The following is a 25,452-nucleotide window of genomic DNA, read 5'->3' on the forward strand; positions in this document are numbered from 1 at the left end:
ATATTATGTACAAGCATAGACAAATTATTACAAGATTTTCTTCTAGGTATTTATTTCTTATAAAAACCTGTTTGTTTGGCTACTTGTCTAACTTGAAAGAAAATTGTTAGTTTGAATGTCTGTACACGAAAGGACAGTAATCTGTTTTCACAAAACCTTTTTTTTTACTTTAAAAAAAATCATGCATTGAAAAATAATATCAGTTCTAATTCTAAAACTTCTTCTTCTCTGTGTAAATTTTTATGTAAGAATATTGAATTTCACAAGATGAAAATATAAAGAAAATAAGATGTTGAATTTAAAGTACTAAAATACAACAACAGTTTAGAAATATTAAATGAAATAATGGACAAGGTGACGTTTAAGTGCTTGAATGTAACAGTAATGCATCGTTTCTATACAAAATTTAGATTACATAATCCTTTTTTAAAGTAAAAGGATGTGTGTCTGTCTGTAGCTTCAAATCTCAAAAATTGCTTAACTGATATTATTCTTAAGAAAGTTTTTTTTGTGATAGTACCCTTTACTGGAATAAAAAATCACCTCCCCCCCCGAAAAAAAAAAAAAAAATTTTTATTATAACTTAAATTGAAAGTGAAGGTTCGACTTACCCCCACATAAGAATATATACATATATATAGGAATATATAAAAAAGCTTCATTGATAATATCTTAAGACTTAATTTTATCAAACAGTTAATTTTAAACAAAAAAATTCCCTAGAATTGTTTTCAAATGAATTGATTGAATGGAATTTAAATCATCCTATCATATAAAGAAGTAATGTCAATTCTCAATTTTACGGAAGCTTTACATAGGTTCTGGGGTGGTTTTAGGCTTTTTAATTCCAAAAAATGGCACTCCGATATCCTTATATAAAAGTAACAGGTTCTGTGTCTGTACTGAAGGTGTGTGTGCCGAAGGATCTTGCAAACCACTGAATGGATAAGGTTTTCCTTTACAGTGTAGATTCTTATATGTCATCAAGGTATCGACATCTTTCCAAGAGAAAACGCCCATAGATAAAAGTTATTCCCCCCACCCCCAAAAACTTTTTAAAAGCAAAGCTTTTCTATAATTAGGGTCGGTCCGTCCGTCCGTCCGAGATAGTTAGCTTTTAAGCATTAATTTAGGCATGTTAGAATTGTCCTATCGATTTCAAACTTTGCATGGTGATTCCTGTAGTAGTTAGGTACGATTTAGAAAGCATAGCAACTCTATAATCGTTACCAGAATGTCCGTACGTCCATTTTAAACATGTTGATTTTTTTACTTTTTTAATAACAACTTTTTATGTGATAAAATCATCCGATTGATCTGATTTTTTTATTACTGATTCCTATTACAATAAGGTACAATGATATGAGTGAAGCATCTCTATAATCAAGTATTAAAAATGTCAGTATGTCCTTAAACAGAATTCTGTATTTAAGAAGTTTTGCAACAAATTTACGTAAAATTTTGTCAAACCTTATATTTTCATATTTTGTATATTCAGTTCTGACACTCAACAAAAGTTAATGTTCGTTTGTCCTACCGTTTCTGTGCTTCGCTTTTATGGATGTTGTCATCCTTGTTTTATCTATTCCTTTTAAAACTTTAATAAAAAATCGGGGGGTAGAAGTCAACTTTCCTCTCCAACATCAAGTGCCTCTAGAAGCGTTGTTCGCTTGTGAAAGATTTGTATGTATTTCATTACCTATCTTTGTTTCCCTGTTTGCTTAGAGAGACTAATCAATAAATGATTTTCTTAGTCCTATCATTAATCTTCACTGTGTAAGACATGGGTAAATACTGGGGGGTCGCCAGCCTTATCTACATTCAGCAGCCAAACCCGAAAGTGCATGATGCATCCGTCCGCTAAATGTCTAACTAACTCAAAGATGAGTCAAGAATCCGCAGCGAATCCGTCCTATATTTGGAGACTGTATGTGCAACAAAAGACTCGGATATTTGCTAAAAATCAATGTTTATATAATGACATTTAAAAATCTGCAAGCGCGGCTGTCCTATCCTCCACATTAAATTTTAGAAAGTAACTATTTAATGCTATTTACACTGCATGGAGCCTTATCAGAATTATTCGTTTATTTATTTTTATTCAAATTATTTGTCATGAAACGGGCCATTTTAAATGAATGTAAAACTGGTGAATATACATAGAAAAATGTTTTGGAAAGGAAACTTTTTAATGGTTCAATGAGCAACTAACTGATGGTGAATTTCCTTTTAGCCGGCGGTCATAGTAGTTTAATTTAGGGGGGTAAGGTCATGAAATAACGACCTAAAAGAATCTACCATCAAAACAAAGGGTCAGGATTCAATGAAAAGATCCCAAAAATAATTTCACGATTAAATGAAGCACTGGAAGGTGTCCTGTGTGACGTAATAAAAATACGTATGTTGTCCATTTCTTTTTTAAGGGATTCCCTCCCAATTCCTCTCTCATCCCTCATTTTTAGACGTATTCTTATGACGTCACACATGACACTTTCCAATGCTTCGATTAAATAAAAAACAAAATATCTTCATTGTTGAAACATTTTCATATTTCAGTTGGAGGAATAGAAAGTTCTAGCGGGTGTATAGGACCTGCAGGTTTCTCTGGAGCTGGTCCAGGTAGCTGGTATGACAGTCCCAGGTCTAGTGCCCTACCAGGATCAGGCTGCTCTACTGCTCCATCATCCAGGTATACTTTTAAAAAAATATATGTGTGAAAATCAAACTTTTATGAACGATTGTTGCTTAGCAGTTAATACTGTTTATGGGAAAAAATGCGACTGTTTTTAGGTAAAGGCATTTCCTCTACCCTTTTTATTATTTTAGCGCAATTGACATGACAGAATGATATGTTTTGAATTAAGTTTTGAATTAAGTTTCTGTTATAGGGGGCTCGACGTAGGGATCTAAAGGTATAATACAATTGCCAATAAATTGATGTATATCCAGAATAATAATATACAAACATACCCCAACTGTAGATTAAAATTAGTGGTTGATCCAACCAATCCAAATTCAATAAAATTCAAATATCTATCACAGTGAAGCTTATCAAATCAGTCAAGACAAACGAAAAATTAACAAATCAATCCTCTAAAAATCGAATATAATATCTTTTAAAAGCTAAAAATCATGTTAAATATTTTCATACGGAATATCTGGTAATCAGCACACCAAGTTTAAAATCTGGACAATTTTAACATTCATAAATTGAATATAAAAGCTTAATAAGCTACGGACGGACAGAAGAGCGGTTGTAATGTAAAAAAGCTTCGCTTTTAAAGAATCAAACGTATTTTGTTACTAAAATCAATAAAAATTGAATATTTTTCAAGAAAAAACAATTATGAAAATGTCTATGAGAACATGTTTTAAATTTAATTTATAAATCGATAAAGACCTAATTTTTAAGATACTAAGAAGACTGTATTTACGTCATTTTTTATGTTTAGAGGTTTTATCTTATTTTAATCGTTTATAATTGTGTTAAATTCCAGTTCTGTTTAGTTATGAAAGGTTCTATTACAACTATTATGTAAAAGTAACAGGATATATTTGTGTGTGTGTGTGGCGAAAAATCACTCTAACCTTAGCACTGATATGGTTCTCCTTTGCAGTAAAACTTCTCATAGGTCATGGAAAGGGGAATAACTATTTTTGGAGGTTGCACATCCAACATACCAAGAGAAATTGCTCCCCGAAAAGAATATTAATTTTTCTTTTAAAAAATAAAACTGAAAATGGAGGGTCGACTTATGCGCCCTTACACACTTTTCTCCTTTGCCCCTAGAGGCATCTAGGAGCGTAGTAGATAGTTCACAACATATAACAGTAGAGTGAAAAACTAGAAATTTGAAAACATATTTTACTATAAATGTATTTTATTTGTTATTGATTTTGTTTATTTCTATACTAAAATTATCCCTTATTTATCATTAAAGCTTCGGCATTGATAAACGTATCCGTTCTTGTTTTATTCTAAAAATAACAATAATAATATTTTTTATATATTTCTAGTAAGTTGATTTACAACGGAAATGACAATCAAAGATTCTTTTTCCCCAAGGTAGGTTGCTCTATCTTTGTGTGCAGGTCTACTCTAGAATTTATATTTATTCGTCTGTTGAAAATGTGACCAATCAACGGAATAGAGGATATACGCATCCACATCCAAAACGAACCCTATCCCTTCCTCAGAGGTCATGATAGAAGTGCTTTCACTAAAACCTATTTCGTGACCTCAGACCCCCCCCCCCTCCCCCCCTTCAACTCTTTTTTTTTGGGAGGGGGGGGGGGCTCCTATACTATGGGTTATAATCCCAATAGTATCGACAATACCTACGGGGCCATTCTAACCTTACCTAAAATTACCTAAATAAACTTCAAATCTACGTGTTTTTTCTTCAAAAAGTTTATTTGTGCTCCAGATGCAATTTTAGGGAAACCAACGGGTTCCGATTAAAAATAAAAGTAAACCACATTTTTTTTTATTTTTCCAAGCAACGTTAAAGTATCCTAAAATTAATCTGTAGAAGCTTCGCTATTTCTGATTATTACTCTTCTATTCTTTTCCCAGAGGAAAGTTCGACTATTGACTGATTTGTAATCACATTTGTCATGTGTATGGTGTTCATATAAACTGAATATTCTTTTCTATAAAGTAGTATGATTTTTTGTCTGGAGCTAAAGATCTCAATAAGTACTGAACAAATTGGGTTCTCTATTTTAGGTAGGCTTTACTTAGGTCATGTAATGGTTTTAGCCTTTATTTAGATTTAAGCATTGGAAAGCTATTTTTATAGCCCATCTGTGTTTAAAGAGCCCCTAGATGATAGGGGCGTAGCCACTAGTAAATAATATTTTATCAAACAATCAGTAATTGTTTTATAAATTTAAGTCTATATTAAATTACTTACATCTGCAACCGTAGCACATAGAGGCTTTGTATTCGTAGGGGTAGATAAAGAGATGAAAAATAGCCTCAAACCATCCAACTACTTGCAACCCTCCCAGGAACTATGTGAAGCCTGACTAAAATGGAGAACCTAATCGGTTCATTAGTTATCGAAATCTTATGCAACAGACATAAAATCCCACACTTATATATTATGTACAATCAGCAGAGAATTAACATGTCAATAAGATGTCACCTTTTATTAAATACCCAATTGTCGACATAGGCTATTGAAACTTAGCTAAATGACGACAAAAAAGTGTTTTAAATTTGATGAGAATCATCAGAAGTAAAATAATAATTTTCTTGAATTAGAGAACATCCTAAATATATAAGTGACCTTTTGTATTGTTCTTCTTTTTATGGATTTCTCAATAAATTTACATTTTTACATGAATAGTTAAGTCTGAGTTTCTAAATAAAGTAAGCAGGGTGACGCTTTCCAAAAAAAAATGCAATTACCGATGCACTGTAACTCTACAGTTATTCTTTTTACTAACTCACTCAGCATTTCACAATCTCTCAACTCTGGGATTCAAGTAACTGTCTCATTTATTTTGTTTAGTATATACATTGTATCCAATTAGTTTTATTTAGGTTTTTTATTTAATTGTGGTAAACTAACAAAAATTTATGAATTTATAGGAAGTCCCAACAGAACTTCGTTCCTACTCTCCTGGAACTTTAGACACCGCCTTCAGCTGTGATAGTCTTGGCTCACAGGTAAGCAGTTCTCAACAGGGTTATATACTTATAGTTCCTACTCTCCTGGAACTTTAGACACCGCCTTCAGCTGTGATAGTCTTGGCTCACAGGTAAGAGTTCCTTGCAGGGTTATAATATATACTTATAGTTCCTACTCTCCTGGAACTTTAGACACCGCCTTCAGCTGTGATAGTCTTGGCTCACAGGTAAGAGTTCCTTGCAGGGTTATAATATATACTTATAGTTCCTACTCTCCTGGAACTTTAGACACCGCCTTCAGCTGTGATAGTCTTGACTCACAGGTAAGAGTTCCCTGCAGGGTTATATACTTATAGTTCCTACTCTCCTGGAACTTTAGACACCGCCTTCAGCTGTGATAGTCTTGGCTCACAGGTAAGGAGTTCCCCACAAGGTTATATACTTATAGTTCTTACTCTCCTGGAACTTTAGAAACCACCTTCAACTGTAATTCTTGGCTCACAGGTAAGCAGTTCTCAACAGGGTTATATACCTATAGTTCCTACTCTCCTGGAACTTTAGACACCGCCTTCAGCTGTGATAGTCTTGGCTCACAGGTTAGCAGTTCTCAATAGGGTTATATACTTATAGTTCCTACTCTCCTAGAACTTTAGAAACCACATTCAGCTGTGATAGTTTTGGCTCACAGGTAAGCAGTTCTCCGCAGGATTAATAACAACGTCATCAGAAGTATTATTTTTTTATCGTATGGTTGATTAAATGTTATTTTTAGTTTCATTTAGATTAGATTTCTCAAGGTTAAATAATTTCAGTTAAATGACAATGCAAATTCGTGTTTACCTGTTTGCCTCTTTTACTAAATTTATTTAATTTAAGCATATACAACAAGAAAAAAATAATTAATGATTATTTTTCTTGTAGGTTGGTTCACGACAATCTTTGCTTGATTCTAAAGGAAAGACAAGATTAGTTGTTGAATCACCGCTATCTCCTACAACAAAATCGCAACCTAGGTAACTTATAATTATTTTTGGGACACCTGCCATGATAGCTGAAATCTTTATAATAAAGTAACATGATGTTTGTCTGTCTCTTTGTCTGTCTGACCGCTGAAACGACATGGTTCTCCTTTACAGGGTAGCTTTTTATAGGTCCTAGTGAGGTTTATAACTATTTTTGGGGAGGGTACCACCACTCGCCAAAGAGAAATCGCCCCTAAAATACTTTACGACTTATACTTCAGTCTTCTAGTATATTCCATATCAAGATTAAAACAATAAGAACAAAAATAAAACAAAATATCTTTAAAAATGAGGAATAAAGAAAGCTAATTTTATGATAAGAAAAAAGAAAATATAAAACCAGAGAGAGATAAATGTTGTGTTGTCATATTTGATGATCATATTTCACTAATTTTTCTCCAGCTGTCGCATATTTCAAACATATAACATGTTTTACTCTCAAGCTACCAGACATTTATGATATATCATTTATTTAGTTTTAAAAATAGACTATTAATGCTTCTCATAATGAAAATAGTACATTGAAGTTTGTTTCTTTTAGCTTTAATGTAATCAATGTATTGGGAAGGAAAAATTACCAATTGTTGTTTTAAAAAGAAATGGGTCAATTTTAGATTTATTATTGTTTTCCATATATATCTAAACAATGGAGGGAGTTGAGTAGAAGATTAATTAGGCATTCTACCTACACTGTCTATTAATTTCGCTCATCTGACAAAGCAGGAGCAGGAACCATTTTTAACGTCTTAATTTTAATGCAGAGTTGATTCGAGATTCCAACTCATCATGTCCCGGCCGACGAACGGATGCGTCTCTATCAATATGGCATTTTTTCCACAGATGTCTTTTTAAAAGCGAAGCTTATTCGTTAATTAAGGCATGTTAGAATTGTCCTATCGATTTCAAACTTTGCATGGTGATTCCTGTAGTAGTTAGGTACGATTTAGAAAGCGTAGCAACTCTATAATCATTACCAGAGTGTCCGTACGTCCATTTTAAACATGTTGATTTTTCTACTTTTTTAAAAACAAATTTTTATGTGATCTAATTATCCGTTTTATCTGATTTTTGGTATATTGATTCCTTGGACAACAAAGAACAATATTTAAGCGAAGCAACTCTATAATCAAGTCCTAAAAATTTAAGTGTGTCCATAAACATTATCCTGTATCAAGCAGGTTTTCAACAAATTTACTTACAATTTTGCTTCGACTCTTATACTTTTATATTCTGATTATTCAGACACTATACAAGTGTCAATGTCTGTTTGTCCAATCGTTTCATTGCTTCGCTTTTATGGATGTTGTCATCCTTGTTTATTTAATGTCATAATTATAAAGTTCTTTACCATAAAACTTACTAAGATAAGGAAGAAAAAGAAAGTTATGAAATTTTCACATATTTAAGATATACACATAAATTAGATTTCCAAATATCTCTAAGTTCCGGGTGGTTATCTACATATATAATATATTTATATTTGATATAAAATTGAAATAATAAATTCTATATAATTTATAAAATTTGCAATGTATGAGATTTATGTATGTACATGTATGTATGCACAGAAGGAAGAAGAGAGAACTAATCTATATTCATTCAGTACATTATATACCACAGTTGGCTTGGAGTAGTTTCAACTGTATTAAAGGTTATACTAACATGAGGCAATAACACTTCCAAGGAACTGTGATACTACCTTTATTTCTATGTTTTAATAGATCAACTTTAAATTCCTAGATACACCTTCAAGAAACTGTGATACTACCTTTGTTTCTATGTTTTAATTTGCTCAACTTTAAATTCAAAAAAAAACTCCAAGGAACAGTGGACCTACATTTATTTCTATATTTTAATTAGCTCAACTTTAAATTCCAAAATACACCTCCATGTAACTTTGATGCTACCTTTATTTCTATAAATTCCTAAATACACCTCCAAGGAACTGTGATGCTACCTTTATTCTATATTCTGATTAGGTCAACTTTGAATTTCTAAATACACCTCCAAGGAACTGTGAAGCTACCTTTATTCTATATTCTGATTAGGTCAACTTTGAATTCCCAACTACACCTCCAAGGAACTGTGGAGCTACATATATATATCTATATTTGAATCAACTCAATTTTAAATTGAATTTCGCAAAGAAATAAATCTACTTGAGATGCGTAGTAAAGGAGGGTGCGCATCTTAGGAAAACTATTAATTTGTTAAATTTTCATAATCATTTTTGCAGCCAGTTCAGAAGTATTCCGAAGTCGAGTTACTATTTTAAACAACCTTTAGCCGCAGCAGAATTATTCAACAGATGGCAACCGCTGTCAGCCACTTTTTAAAAATACTTCTTTCGTCAAAAAATTTAAGATTAAATAAATATTTAGATATAAATCTTTTCTTTGTTGGGCTTGAACGACTTAATTTTTACTAAAGTTTTTAATAGAACAAATGTTTTTTTTTTAAGGATTGGCAATGCAGGTTTGGATATGGATATATCCCGTAGACAACGAGAGGTTAGAAGAAAAGAAATTCAAGATAAGGTATAGTTTTATTTTCAGTATCGCTTTGAAACCGATTAATTTTCGCTGGACTATAACCGGTTCTCTGCCATATAAAAAATCATGTATATCATTACAGTCAATTTTCAAAGCTTTCTATAATAAATATCTATTAAGGCAAATATTTTATTTAAGGACCCTATTTTTCGTGATTATTTGTACGTTTTGTAGTATTAAACTCTCATACATTCAGGTCTACTAAGGCTCTGTAATCAAATTTTATGATATCTTAATAATGTTTTTATGTGTTTTAATTTTATTTTATTAGCAAATTTAAAGCTAAACTTTCCTCCAAATTTTTATATATAATTTTATTTCCTTTTTATTTACATTATAAATGTATATAACAAACTTTAAGTTTATTAAAACTAGAATATGTATATGCACATTGCACATTTCAGGAATGTGCAAAATTCACAAGTTAGCTCCCAAAAAAAGATTTTCTGATGTATGCATTATCCTATGCTTTTTTGTGAAGCTTTAAAAAGAGTAGTAAGACAAGTTGTCAACAGACAGACTAACGGAAACAAATCTTAGTGAGATGATTTGCTTCTAAGTAAAAGTTGTCTTATGTCTCGAATACAAATTTTCTCGTATTCATTCGAATCCGGTGGATAGGAACCGGTTCTCATCCATACGAAAAAACTATTTCTAGCATCGTATTATATCCAGTTTTCTTCGAATATAGAAATAGACAATTATAAGATTAAAACCAGTTTTTTTAGCCGGTGCCTTCGGCACCACGGGGCTAAAAAAACTAGTTTTAATCTTATAATTGTACATTCTATATCCGCGGAAAGCCGTTTATAATACGATACGAGAAATAACTATTCTCCATTTTATTGCCATGTTAATATGCTTAATCTTGTATCTGCTTGTCTTTACGAGTTTAAGGAACCCTCTAAATTACGGTATGCCATTACTTCCACCAAATTTAGAATTTTTTTATATTCATAAAAACTGTATATTATTCAGGGCTCGGCAACTGCACATCAGCCGCGAGTAAGTCTCAAATTTAACCCCGTTTTGATGCTTTGCAATTTTTTAAAAACGGATTGTCATATTTGGGTCAGGTTTATACTTCCAACTGATTTTTAAAACGTTAAAAGGTTGACTTCTCTGAAGCTTTTAAGCGCCGGATGTGCGGTTGCAGATCCCTGATATTATTACTATGCAGTATATACTGGTCCTTCCCCTTTACTATAATCTCATTATTAATCAGTCCCATTTTTAACAAACGCATTTTAATTTTAGTTTTAGAAAGAAAACTTTTTGTTGGATTGGAATTACGATCTTCACAAATAGTTGCAAACCTTCCCTGGACCTTTCGTAAGCTACACTAAAAAGTACCATATCGGTTCGGTGGTTATCGAGATTCTTGGCTACACACACAGAGATAGACAGCATTGTGCATTTCGCTATAAAACTTCGATAGTATGCGGAGTTGAAGACACTCCCTAAATTGCTTCTATAATATTTTATATGGCATTCTAGAAGACAAAGTAAGCACCATAAATATATGTTTACAGTTTTCTAAATTAGTTTTAAGGGTGTAGCTACTCACTAATTACATCTTACTTGAAAATGGGTGTTTTTATTGTAAAAATGTAATCTGTTACTGGCATTCAAACTTTGTGTCCAAAATAAGCTTGTAATTTTGTTTCTGGCTAGTAAAATTTATTATTGAGATTTCTAATATGAAGGCTGGAAAAGTTTAAAAGCTTTTCAACTCCCTAAAATGTAAGCATAAACATTTTTATTTGTGCATTAAAATTTAAATTTTAAGATGCCTACAACTTTTTTGTTATTGAAGCTGGAGGCCTTAAAGTTGGGGTATTTGGTCTACTTGTTGCTGTCATCATCAGATAGAGCGGTGAATTTTCTGCAGGCTTTATATACTAGTATTTAGATGAATTGTAATTTTTTAGCTGCGATTGGACCCTTGGGCTGGGGAAAGATCTCGAAAACGCGGTGGTAAGGACGGCAGAGGATGCAGGTGGACATTTGTCTTTGATCCTTCAGGTTAGAATCTTTATCTTTAATGCTAATGAAATTCTATTCTTTAAAAGCGAAGCTTTCTAATATACGTTTGTCTGTCTGTCTGTCCGTAATTGATATCTCTTATTGTTAATTTGGGCATGTTAGAATTGTTCGGCCGATTTCTAACACTGCTTGATGATTCCTGTAATAGCCAAAAAGAGTAGCAACTCTATAGTCATTACCATAAATTGATTTCATCATCTCCTCTTCTAATGGATGAACAAACTGACCATTAAATGAGGTCTATTTTAGCAAGTTGAATTGATTACAAATTTTTCCCTTCCATGTATATCCTATAACCATTGCAACTTGCAGAGCTGCTATGCCGTAAATTCTTGTACATTCTTTACAAGAAATAAAATTAACAAATATTGCATATATTATATAAGTATTTTGAGTCTAACAAAAATTAAAGCAAAATTTACAACAACAACAAAATATCTAAAAAGTGCAGTAGTGCTGTTGACAATAAATCTGAGGAAATAAAAGGAGTGAGAAACCCAGTGGCGTGCAAAGGTTTTTTACCAGTTAGGGGGGTCACGAAGCGCATCCAAAAATTTTTACAACCCCTCCTTAAAGCATAATCGGTGGGGGGGAAGGGGTACGGGGTTGCTTTAGGGGATGTGATTCAGACAAGAGGGTCGTATGCCTTGTAAGATGACGCGCGAGGCACGCAATTTTTTTTATATTCCACACTTAAATTTTTAGAGGATGTGACTTTTTTTGCGTGACATCTCTTTGTCGGTTTCAGAAGATTGTTGAATTTTATCATTATCAAGGGGTGTGTAGGAGGATAAACATATGAGGGGGTGTATCCACCAACCTAATTTTGCCAGGGGGGTAGATACAACCCCTTTTTCAAACGTCTGGTTAAGTCTTCATGATATTTTAAGTAAATATAATTAGAAATGGCAAATAATCAAGAATGTGTATACCTTGTTTTTATTTGTGGGTTTAATGTGCGCAATTTTTTTATGGCGGAGTTACGACTATATGAAACTTTGAAACCATATGTAAAGATCCTAGCGTTGATGATGCTGCGCTTCCAATGTTTACATAATTATCCTTCACTATATTTACTTTGAAACAATGCAAAATATTTCAGACGTTATTGCATTACCGCTAGGAATATTGAAATATCTAAAAGAAGGTGTATCAACTATTTTTTTTATAGCTAGCCGGTTCTTTTAGTAAGTAGTAGATGTAAAATTTTTCATACAATTCAGATATGCAATCGGTTTTTTTGTAGACCTCTTATTTTTTAAGTAATTTAAGTTTAAAAAAAAAAAAATTAAGTCGATTTTAAGGTACTAAAATGCAACAAAAAAAAGAAAGAAAATGGTCATTATGAACAAAAATAGTAAGATCTTTAATTTGACACCTTACTTTTTCAATTCTGTCAGGTAATTATTGAAAAAATCGATTTTTTTAAACCCACGAGAATAAAAACTTTGAACTTAATTTTATTATTTCACAAATAAAAAAATATGGGTTCATATATACCATTAGAATCAGAAAAATATTACGAATCCATTGTAAGCAAAATTGAAAAAAAAAGTTTACAATATAGTATATAAACTACAATAAAAGGAATTATATGAAAATATCATATTATGTTGTACAGGCAACGTCTTAATTCTTCAATTGAGTATAAAAATGGGAAGGGGGTAAAGAGGGGGTAAAGAGGGGGTAAAAAAGGGAAAACAATAGTGTTGTCTGAACAAAAAAAATAATTGGCCATTTCTGTAATTTTTTAATTTTTAAATTTTTTTCAATTTTGCTTACAATGGATTCGTAATATTTTTCTGATTCTAATGGTATATATGAACCCATGTTTTTTATGTCTGTTTGAGAAAATATTTAGGTCTAAAGTTTTTATTATACCGAGGTTAAAAAAATAGATTTTTTCAATAATTACTCAACAGAATTTTAAAAGTAAGGTGTCAAATTAAAGATCTTACTATTTTTGTTCTTACTGACCATTTTCTTCTTTTATTTTGTTGCGTTTTAGTACCTTAAAACCGACTTAATTATTTTTTTAAAAAACTTAAATTACTTAAAAAATAAGAGGTCTACAAAAAAACCGATTGCATATTTGAATTCTATGAAAAATTTTACATCTACTACTTACTAAAAGAACCGGCTAGCTATAAAAAAAAAAGTTGATACAACTTCTTTTGAAAATTAAATCTGAATTAGACCCATAAAACATAAATTAAGATGGCGCAACAGTCGGCGATCGGTGGATTTTCAAGAAATTTTAATATGTCGTAAATATAATCAATCGTCCTCAGTATAGTTGATTTTGTGTGTTGTTAAGTAAACACTATTATTTTCTTGTCCTAAAATTGTATGATAAATTGTTCAACAACTTTGTTTTATATTTTATGTAAAGAAACTATGTTACAAGAATAGCTACTCTAATATATTAAAAACGATGGCCTACACCCATCAAAATTTCATATATCAAAAAGATGGTTGGTCGTCTAAAGGATTATAGTCGACCTAATTAATTACCAGGCTATTAAATGTCAAATATCTTTAATATACATAGATTTAAAAAATAGATATCATTTAGATACATACTCTCTAAATCAGCCAATGTCTGCTAGAATTTCCTTTTGGAGTTTGACGGATTGTGGGGATTTTGACCATTTTTTTAACATATGATTTATTTAGTACCCCTTGATTGCACGACTTACTATTTTTTGGAAATTTGCAATACTATTGTATAAAGTATCAAGGTTTTTTTGTCTGAAGCTTAAGATCTCTACTTAACCGATAAAATTCTCTATTTTAGGAAGCTTCACTACATTGCTCCTGAAATGGTTTTAGGCCATTATATTTTCAGATATAAGGCTTGGAATGGCTTTATGCTATTTTTCTAGCCCCTCTCTGACTCTTACAATACAGCGTCCCTTGGTTAAAGGCATAGCAAACAGTAAACTAATTAATAATTAATGATGTAAAATTGAAAATTGGAGGGAATAATTGTTTATCTTCCTGTATGTCTCGTGAAAACCATCTGGGACCAAAGAAGCGTAGCTTATATACATTTTATTTAGGTGGTTTGGTTTACTACTGGTCGGTAGTCGTTTCTCTGGCATTCTTGTATAATTTTTGGGTAAGTTACATTTTATCATTTGGACAAAATTTCGACGCATATGTTGTAGATATGGCTTGTGACGTATCTAGGGGTAGGGTTTATGGGTGCTGTGCTCACTAATACTAACAAAAATAATTGGGGCACATCCATATAGCAGCTGAATAATGACTGCAGCTCAGCTGACATGATGCTAATATTTTCAATTTCTAGATTCAGCTGTTAAATAGCTGAAAACATGTCATTGGTCATGTTACTAATAACACTATATTAATTTCTATATTTAGTAGTTATGTTTATAAACCATCAACTTTCAAAAATATCTAAAATATGTGAAAATATTAAATGTGCCATTTAAACAAAATTGATGAAATCTGCAACAACAATATGTATTGCAATCTCACAGCTCAAAAGGGAATAATATTTTAAGTTGTTGTAATAAAACAACAAAATCTGCAATTTAGCATGTTATCTTGTTGTATCTGTTATCATTGCGTTGTGATGGAGAAGCCTTAATAGACTAAAACCTGACATGGACCAATTTTATATATTTGTGAAAATTGTAGAATTGACAACAACTTACCATACTTATAAACTTAAGCACAGACCTACATCAACTGTCTTAATATACTTTACTATCGGATGCAATCATAGCCTCTAGGAACATCTAATATTTTATCTGAAAAATTAGATTGAGACTTGCAAAGGACCTTAATATGTCTTTCCTGAAATCATTACAGTCATTAGCCAGATCATGCGGACAAAAAACATTCGATGTAATTTCTCTTGCTTACCTTTTTCCCTTTTCCTTTTTTTACCTGTCTTATTCTACCCTTCTTCTCTTTCTATATGAAATATTATAAACTTTTAATGCTTCATACTTTCCTTGCAAGATTATACTGAAAAGTATGAGCAGCTCATTTTCTGTTTGTTTTGTTTTGTTGCAATGGGATTAGCGCAAAAGATTCTAAATACCTACTACAAATACACACACAGATATTATAAAGTTAACGCCGCAAAAAGCTAATAAAAAAAACATGAAAACTTAACAAATAGATAGACATTTTTCGATAAAAAACCCAGAAAATTTAACAATATATCTGCTAACTATACCTGCTAAAAAAACAGGAACTACTACATTCAGATTTTAAAATTAAACAATTTATCTTTTACAGTCCTAACTCTATAGAAATAGAAAATAATACTGCCATTTTCAAATCATATTTAAAATAATATATCTTCCAATGCCCTAACTATAAAATAACCAGCCCTAATTCAGATGAAAATAATATTGCCCTATTCAATTCATATTTAGAATATAACAATATATTTTTTAAGACCCTAACTATAGACTGAACAAGCCTCATATCAGAAGAAAATGATACTGCCATTTTGGGATTAAGCTTACATCCATATTTTCTTGATATGCCTCTTTACATAACACATTTTGCATAATATTTTTTTTTATTTTCTTCAAAAAACATGTATATTTTATATTTCACATAAAAAAAATATTTTTTTGAAAATATGAGTCCTTTCATAAAGTAACAGGATGTCTGAGGATGTTTATGAGTCTGTCTGTCTGTATATCTAATTTACAGCTAAGCTTTTCATCTGTCCTGAAAGTTTTAAACCTATTTTGGGTAAGGTTACGAATTACTTCCCTGGAGAAAAATTCCCACCCCCCCCCCCCCAAAAAAAAAAAAATGTTTTTTCTTTTTCTTTAATTTTAAAACTAAGTGGGAGGGTGGTGGACCTCCCCACCTAAAGTGTCCATAGAGGCCTCTAGTCGATGGTTATGTTTAAAGTAAAAAGTAAGAGTAATAAGTTGCATGCTTAGTATTTTTACAATACTATATAATTTACTATACTATATATCATTTACTATACTATACTATGTATATCACATCATTTTTTTTAAACCTTAAACTTTACCAAATTTTTTTTCAAAATTATGTCTTTGGATAATTTTAAGCTATTATCTACCACCTATCAAAGCTCTTAGCGGCGCAGCCGTTAGTATACCTACAACATTAGAGCATAGTATATTCCTAAAACATATAATTAAAGAATAATGTTTATTCTAATTAAGATTTCAGGGAGAAAAATATCAAGAAACAACTTTGAATCTGAAACTTTTTTGATTCTTTAATTGACTTTTCTAATAAAGTTTTCATTAAATAAAAAAACCATAATGAATGCTATTAGCCCAGAACACACATCCATAACATTGTTAGGGAATTTAATCTTCATCAACATTTATTTCCTATCTTATCTTATCTTTCCTAAATTTTTATGTGCTAAGCATCTTTAAAAGTATGATTATCCCTCAAAGACAATCTAACTGACTCACTTACTCGCTGCTTCCAAGAGATAAGCATAGTGTAGCGTTCGAGGTATTGATTAGATGATTCATTTTACCATTAAGAATGGCCTTAAAATAAACAATAGTTTCCATGGTTTTAAGTTGGGGAGAAGCAAACGAATACAAAAGATTTGAAGTACTATGAAAAATTTTTGTTGAGTGGAAGGAATTTATTGCCCATTTTCATATCTCTATGTGAATGTTTTTTTTCTTCTGAAATTTTGGGTTAATGTTTTTATTTTATTTGTAAGTTTGGCTGATGATATGAAAGTTATTTTTGTTTAGGTGATAATATTCAGAACAGCATTTCTGGAGATTTCTTCTGATACATTATTTATTTGGTTTCCATTAGGTAATTATTTTATTAGGTATATTTTTTCTCAGAATTATGGATAAATAAATGGATAGATAAAAAAGTTACTTCTAAATAAATACAAAATATTTTTATAGTCATAGGAAAAGTTTTATAAATTTTCTGCAAATTACTAGTCTACAATAATGTCTGTCCATCAGACGAGCATTCTGTGACCCTATTAGAATATTCAAAAGTAATATTTGTATAAGCTTTACATATCGCCAAATTGCTGAAACTTTCTATAAATTAAGCAAAGTTTTACACAGTCTATACCTCATACAACCACACTCTGCCTTAACTAAATTTGGATCCTTAAAATGTATTTTCATTTTGAATCTTTACTGCAGAGACCAGGGGCGTCCAAGCTTTTTTTTTTTGGGGGGGGGGGGTAAATTTTTTTGGGGGGGTAATTAAAATTTCATTAAATATTTAGTATTAAAAATACCCCCTCCTAAATGGTTGGGGGTGCCTACGGCACCTCTAGGGTAGGGGTAAATTTTAAATGAGGAGGGGGGGGAATCCCCACTTTACCCCCCTCCCTTGGACGTCTTTGGCAGAGACGTTAAGAAAAGAGGTGTATCCACTTCACTAGAAAAATTAAGGGGTTAAACACACGCCCATAGTTGTCTGACCCCTCAATTTTGAATTAAGGATGTGTCAAAATTTTAGACAGTTATAGGCAACGTGAATATGCAAGGTTTACTTTATAAGTCACTTTAGATTGTCGACCATCATAAGTTTGTTAAAGAAAAAAAAATGAAATTGTTTCTTGAAGTTGTTCAGGAGTGGTGTAGTTATGATTATAAAATGTCTAATTATTTGAAAGGTTAGGTATTAAAAGAAAATTAAATTAATTATCTCTACTCACCAAATATCATATTTTATCATATTTAGCAAGTATTAATAACATTTTTTCTTTGACAAGTATTAATTTATTATGTTTATTTAACACTTATGATAATGTTAAATAGTAGGGTAAATTTCACATTGAAAAACACGAAAAAAAGTAACTAAAATATATGTGTTTTTTAAGCGATGATAATGTTAAATTAAGAAATGTCCGTACGCCCATCGGGTCACCCCCTAACGTCCTCATGGATGTATTCAAGAAATAAAATAGGGTATATACATTATACACAGTTGATCTATGAGTATTTATGAAGTTTTTCTCTGTTATTTAACTCCACTGGACTTTTTGTACTATGATATTGTTGTGTGTGTCGAATTCTTTGGATAGCATTCCCTCCAGAAAGAGAGGGAACAATGGGTATTTTATTACACTGGTCCCCAAAGTTTTATAATGCCGTTCTCTTATTCGTTGGCTTAACAACTTTGGGGACTTGTAAATTGTGATTGGTTGGTTTATTAAGTTAAGTGTTCAAACGTTACAACATCTAATTTTATCTACAGAAGGGATGATTTTGTGTATAAAAATTGGGGATGTACACCAATTTATCGGCCATTGTCTTACTCCTTTTGATCCCTGCATTAACTCGCAGAATTAATTTAGGCTTAATCTTTAGAGTAGCTTTGCTATAGAAATTATAATTATTGTCATCTTAATATTTTTTTATTTTAATATATTTTTAATTTATTTTAGATTATTTAGCTGATTTAATCTACCTCATGGACATTCTCATACATTTTAGAACAGGTAGTAAAATTTCATTTTTATTTTTATTTAAATTAAAGCTTTTCTATAGTTAGGGCCAGTACGTACATATGTCCGTAACGGTTAGCTCATTTCGTTATTTAGAAATGTGAGAATTGTCTCATTGATTTCAAACTTTGTATGTTGATTCCTATAACAGTGAGATACAATTTAGGAAGCGTAGCAATTCTATAATCGTTATCAGAAAGCCCGTACTTTTTTCAACAACTTTTTGCATAGTGAGATTATTCTATTTATTTGAGTTTTGGAATAATGATTCATAGGAAAACAAGGTACAATATTATATAACTACATACTGTATTCATAACGATTTTGTTTAAATTTTATGCCCGAAAGTTCTGCAGAGATCGCCAGACAACCAATACCTGATTTATTTTGTAGCCTACCTGGAGGATGGTGTGCTGCAGACTGACTCTACCAAGCTGCGCCAACATTACATGAACTCAACAACTTTCTATATTGACATGCTCTGTCTACTTCCACTGGACTTTCTATACTTGTCCTTACACTTTCAGGTGACATTTTAGTTTCTGGGTTGATTTAGTTTTACTTTTGTTAATAGATTTATAAAAATGACATTATATGTAGAATTATTCCTAATTTAACGTGGTTAATTTATAAAAAAAAATATACTACCCCCTCAAAATATCTTTGGCGCCTAGAAACGTGTGTCTTCACACATTCAGCTGGAACGAATTTTATGAAATCTTTAGAAAACTTAAAAGTTCTAGTATTCAAAATGATAAATATTTACTTTTTGCTGTTAACAGTTTAGAATTATCGAAATAAAACATAAATATTATTTCTGGACAAATTCTCCAGATTAACAAGTGTTTGAAATATCAAATTGTTTTCCACCGTTTTATTAGGGCTCGGTAGCCGCATGTTGGCCGCCTGTAAGCCTCATTCAAATCTACCTTTTACAATTTTAAAAAAGCAGCTGGAAGTCTAAACCTAAACCAAATATGACAATCTCTTTCTTTTTTTTTTATTTTCAAACGGATTCAAATTTTAGGCTTAGTCGCGGCTGACGCGCGGCTGCAGAGCCCTGGTTTTTATTCCATCCTAATTTGTTATTTTGTAGTCCATGTTACGAGTATGCAGACTGGTTAAAATCTACAGATTCTGGCAGTTTCTGGATAAAACTGAACGACACACAAACTATCCAAACCTTTTTAGAATTTGTAGTCTTGTTCATTATCTTTTAGGCACGAGCAGATATTACATTTTTAAATTCAAATCATAACGTAATAGTAACAGGAACTCTGTGTGTTTTTAAAAGCGAAGCTTTTCTATAATTAGGGTTGGTCCGTCCGTACGTCCGTCCGTAACGGATAGCTTTTTTCGTTAATTTAGACATGTTGGAATTGTCCTATCGATTTCAAATTTTGCATGGTGATTCCTTTAGTAGTTAGGTACGAGTTAGAAAGCGTAGCAACTCTATAATCATTACCAAAATGTCCGTACGTTCGTTTTAAACATGTTGATTTTTTTACTTTTTTAAATAGTTTTTTTTCGTTAATTTAGGCATGTTAGAATTGTCCTATCGATTTTAAATTTTGCATGGTGATTCCTGTAATAGTTAGGTACGAGTTAGAAAGCGTAGCAACTCTATAATCATTACCAGAATGTCCGTACGTCCATTTTAAACATGTTGATTTTTTTTACATTTTTAACAACAAATTTGTATGTGACCTAATTATTTGATTGGTCTGATTTTTGGTATACTGATTCCTGGGACAACAAAGTACAATATTATAAGCGAAGCAACTCTATAAACAAGTCCTAAAAATGTAAGTATGTCCATAATCATTATCCTGTATCAAGCAGTTTTTCAACAAATTTACTTACAACTTTGCTTTGACTCTTATGCATTCGCATTCTGATTATTCAGTTCTGACATTACACAAGTGTTAATGTCCGTTTGTCCTACCGTTTCAGAGCTTCGCTTTTATGGATGTTGTCATCCTTGTTTGTTTTACAAAGGGTTCTTGCTAACCGCTGAACAAATATGGTTCTCCATCGGTGTAGCTTTTCATAGATCCTAGGAAGGTCTTTTTTGGGTGTGATATTCAAAAATTTAAAAAATAAATTTCTATCGCCGCCTAGCGTCCGTAGGGTAAACATCTGATCTTAACATAAATTGCAAAGAAATAGGGGCCTCTAGGGGCGTATACTAGACACTAGTACTATTTATAAAGATGTAGGATTTATGTTGGTATGTAAGATATCACAAAGATCAGAGCTGATAATAAGCTGCTCATGATTAACTCAGATATATTTAAGACTAATAAATATAGACAGACATACGGACAAGAGTTTTATGAAGTACACACCATTTATTTTGTTTTCAACTATAGCTCATAGTAAAAGACATAGCATAGTATGAAAATAATAATTATATTTATAAAAGTGTTTTTCTTTCCCTCAATATTTTCCACTCATAATATGATGAAAGATCAGAAAAATACTACCAAACGGCTGCAATAAAATCAAAATGTTTTTTATGCCTGTCTGTTTTTGCGGTAACGGCTTCTCAATGCCAAATAATAATGCGGCTATGCTGGGGATTGTTGACATAATGGCGGCTGAAAGATGTTTACTTAGATGCGGCTAAATGTGTGTTCGGCTGCCAAGCGTTGAAATAATAGCTTAATGGTGAGTGACGAGTTATGAAATTATATAATACTGATATTCATAATAGGTTATTCGGTGTCTTCTTATTTTAAATTTTTTTTTCGCTCTTTGTTCTTTATGTTATCTTTATTCTTGTATTTAGAAAACTCATTAATACAAAATTTTAAATTAATATGTATGATGTACATAAATTACCGTATACCTTTATTTCATCAGGGCTCGGCAGCCGCGTGTCAGACGCATGAAAGCCTCGTAGACCTTTTACAATTTTAAAAATCAGTCTAAACCTGACCCAAATATAACAATTCCACTTTTTAAATAATTTTCGAAGCTTTTAAACGGGTTTTAATTTCAGGCATATTTGTGAAGACGCGAGTCTGCCGAGCCCTGTATTTTATCTTGATTTAGACTATTCAATTCTGAAAGGAGGAAAGATTTTTATATAGTTTCTGATTACTTTATCAAGAGAAAGAAAATAAAAGAGAAAAAAGAATGAGAAAGATTGAGAGTTAGAGATGTATAAATGGGAAGAGAGAAAAAGAGAGAAAATCTAATAGCTAATAAATATGTATATGTTAAACGTTATATATAGCTTTATCTATATTTTACAAAAAGGTTTTTAGTAATCTTTTATTTGGAACAACTTTATATTTATGTTGTAGGATTTATGTATGAAAACCCATTTGCTCAATTGGAAAGGACATTAGAGTATTTCACTTATTTCTGGATCATATTTTACCTTTTTCATGTCTTTTTTTCTTTTTCACTCTTTTTCTCATCTACTTTATGTTTTTAATTAGATTACATACATGATAAAAAAAATCTGAGAAAAGTTTCATACTTGTTTGAAAAGAATTTTATTTTACCTATTTAAAAGAAAAAATACTAGTCATTCCTTCTTATCATTTTAAAATAATCCTACTTAAATAATCCTATCGCTAAAAGTTATATTAACTTTTTATGTCAATTTGTAAGAAAAAAGGGATGATTGTAACTACAATGATTTTAAATATTTTAAAGTAAGAATGTCTTCCAATATATTTTTGATAAAAGTACACTATTCTAGGACATGAAGATATGTCTAGCATCGAAATACATCCAGTTTTTCTACGAACATAGAAATGTACAATCATAAGATTTATTTGTATTTACTAGGGGGTGAAGCAAATTTTATTGTCAAAGGTATTTTTTTAATGGTTATTAAAAGGGAGGAGATATCACAGGTAAAACTATTGAAGGAGGAGAGTGGGATATAAATACTTACGTATCATTGTAACATCTTAAGGTCATCACTAATAGAACCTTCTTTCAGTATTAGTTGATTTGATAATTATTCTATTTATACATTTATTCAAAGGAGTGATGAAATAACAAAAGATTAGTTTTACAAAAAGAGAGTGTCATAAATATATTACATAAAATTTGTAAATTAATATTTTTATATTCTTTTTTTATAATACTATTAAGTTTCAAAACAATATGTTGCACCATTATAAATTAGGCTCATTGTATTTTATCTTTAATTTTCCAATCCCTGTATCCGTGGTGGTCCCTGGACAATTTTCTAATTAGATTGGCCAACACAAAAATATTTATGTTACTGCATAATATAGGAAAAATTGCTTTTGATATACTTAAATATTAAAAGGAGACAAAATTTATAATCCAGCCTTTTAGTGCTTAGTAAAGTTAGTAAGATTAACTAAATCTTTTTTATTTCTTTGCAGATTTTTAAAGATTATGATTAGAAATTGATAGAAAACTTATCGAGCTAAGAGAATGTAGTATTTTCAATTCATCCTAATATAACCATAATATACTAATTATTAATTTGTTGTTGATACGCTTCTTTTGAACATTGTTATTTTTGTTATGCTTTTAAAAAATGCATTGTTTTAGGATCTTTGATTCCGTTTTATGCATATTCTACCCTGACAACAAATTTATTGAGTGGCTAAGATTCCAAACATATAACGTACAACTATTTAGATGATAATTTTGAGTAAGGGAATTTAGCAGGGTAGCCAAGGTTTGATACTCTTTCGGGAACTTTGGAAGTCATTATTCTTGTTATTTACCTTTTGCCTATTCGTATTTCAAGCCAAAAGCAATTGCCTAAAGTGCGTTTTGGCTAGTTGTTATTGATTTTAGATTTGGTTGTAATTTGTGTACTTTTGAAAAACGTTTGATACAAATATCTCTTTGAGATCATATATTTTAGCAATTTTTGAATTCTTGTTTTTGAAAACAAACGAGAGAAAATAAAGTATTATACGAAATCTTAATACAATAATATAAATATTTCTTTGTGTACAGTACAATAAAATATAGGTATAAATTTATATGAATATATAATATTTTCATTTATAAACCTAATTATACCAAGGAAATAATATTAATAAAGCATTTATCCCTTTAATTTATACTGTTCATAACACAACAACAAAAAAGTGTAATAGTTTCTTGTATTTAGAAGGTTTTAAGTCATGCAAATTATTGTTTTACAAATGTCTAATTAAATTCATTTTATTTGGTTATATTTAGTATCAAAATATTATGATCCCTACTAATTTGAGTGTAAATGATGTTTTAAGAAACTGTTCCCTGAACTCGACGATTTATGGAGAAAAAAGATAAGCTGTGAAAATTCAATGAAATATACCTGTAAACGTTTGTAGTAGCCTAGGAGGTAAAGGGTTCGAACCGCGTCATAACTAATCACGTTAGAGACTGTACCTAGTCCTGCTAAATTATATGCTCAGAGTAGGGTAAATGTCTTGGCCCAAAACAGGTGCAAATCATTATCACGCACATACCAGGACTTCGAGACAAAAGTCTTGCAATCAAAGGTATTAATCAGGTGTATTAATAAAAAACATATTAAACTCCATTGATTTCATCCCTATAAGTTTGCCTTGTCAAGACATACATGCAAACTACTTACTAATATCTGATAACTGTGCTAGTGGCCTTCCATTGGAACGCATGTGTGTTCTATATTCTACACAAAGAAACCGGCTTCGGCCCATATTCTGAACTCTTTGGAGGCAAAAGATTCAAGGTAATATTTTTTAAAGAGGACATCTTTGTCTATAAAAAGCGCAGCAAAAACATAAATTAAAAGAATCTGAATAGTTACAGTTAATCCTAGATTTTTCAACCTTTACCGGATGCTGTGAGTATTGGTGCAAAAAATGGGGACAAATTTCAAATTGTTTTGGCGTGTGACGTCATACCCCCATCTCTTTTCTAGGGGGTTTCTTTCCTCCTTCCCTTTTCTTTCCCCTCACTTGTGACGTAAATAATCAGCCCCGTCAAATCAATTTAAAATTTGTCCCCATTTTTTGCACCAATACTCACAGCATCCCTTTACCGTAGATATCATAAACTCTAAAATTCTTCGTAACAATGGATGTAGATTAGAATATACATGGATATTATGACAGGGGAAAACTTGTCGTCAATTTAGCTTGCTAACATGAAACTCATTTATCGATCAATTCGATCATCCAGTAGGAGGGATGAGGTAAAGGGGGTGAAAGAAGGGAATCGTTATTTTTTGCCTGCTGTGTGTTTCACTTTATCAGAGACATGAAAATCTGGTGAAAGATCCAAGTAGTTTTATATCTATTTTCGTAACTTACACTGATAAAAGAACATAGTACCTTATAAGAATGCATACATATGCATAAATAATCTTAATCCATACAAATGACGTGGTTTCCATAATAGAATGGATAAAAGGCAATGGGATATCTTTACCACTAAATTTTATTATGTAGGAATCCTTCTTTGAATTTCTAAAAGTCTAAGGTTTTTTAATGTATATTAACGTAGGATATCATACAGTTTCAAAAATTAGTAATATAGGTTTTGAGGAGTTCTTCTAAAAAAATTTGGTGACTTCCTATAGCCGATACTCCATTTCTATTGTTTCCTAAACCGAGCCCCGTTCCTTTTTACTTTGACAAAGTACAACCAAAACAGTCCCATTAACAAATTAAAAATTAATCACCCAATCTGAATAATCGAAAATAATCACTTATAATTAGATCTGAAAATAAT

General features: G+C 31.2%; 1 protein-coding gene across 1 annotated transcript in view; it reads left to right on the forward strand.

The window, feature by feature from the left end:
• Positions 1-25,452, forward strand: part of LOC145335154 (uncharacterized) — a 97,192-nt gene that overhangs the window by 27,849 nt on the left and 43,891 nt on the right. The window contains exons 6-17 of the mRNA XM_080180889.1: positions 2,557-2,689; positions 4,018-4,066; positions 5,600-5,677; positions 6,560-6,651; positions 9,122-9,197; positions 11,144-11,237; positions 14,321-14,379; positions 17,009-17,075; positions 18,679-18,732; positions 19,132-19,265; positions 19,835-19,958; positions 24,354-24,448. Of these exons, the coding sequence (XP_080037015.1) occupies positions 2,557-2,689; positions 4,018-4,066; positions 5,600-5,677; positions 6,560-6,651; positions 9,122-9,197; positions 11,144-11,237; positions 14,321-14,379; positions 17,009-17,075; positions 18,679-18,732; positions 19,132-19,265; positions 19,835-19,958; positions 24,354-24,448 (1,055 nt within the window). The remainder of the gene's footprint in view (positions 1-2,556; positions 2,690-4,017; positions 4,067-5,599; positions 5,678-6,559; positions 6,652-9,121; positions 9,198-11,143; positions 11,238-14,320; positions 14,380-17,008; positions 17,076-18,678; positions 18,733-19,131; positions 19,266-19,834; positions 19,959-24,353; positions 24,449-25,452) is intronic.

The sequence above is a fragment of the Acartia tonsa genome, chromosome 2, assembly GCF_053477335.1.
Source record: "Acartia tonsa isolate MP-2025a chromosome 2, ASM5347733v1, whole genome shotgun sequence".
NCBI classification, from domain to species: domain Eukaryota; kingdom Metazoa; phylum Arthropoda; class Copepoda; order Calanoida; family Acartiidae; genus Acartia; species Acartia tonsa.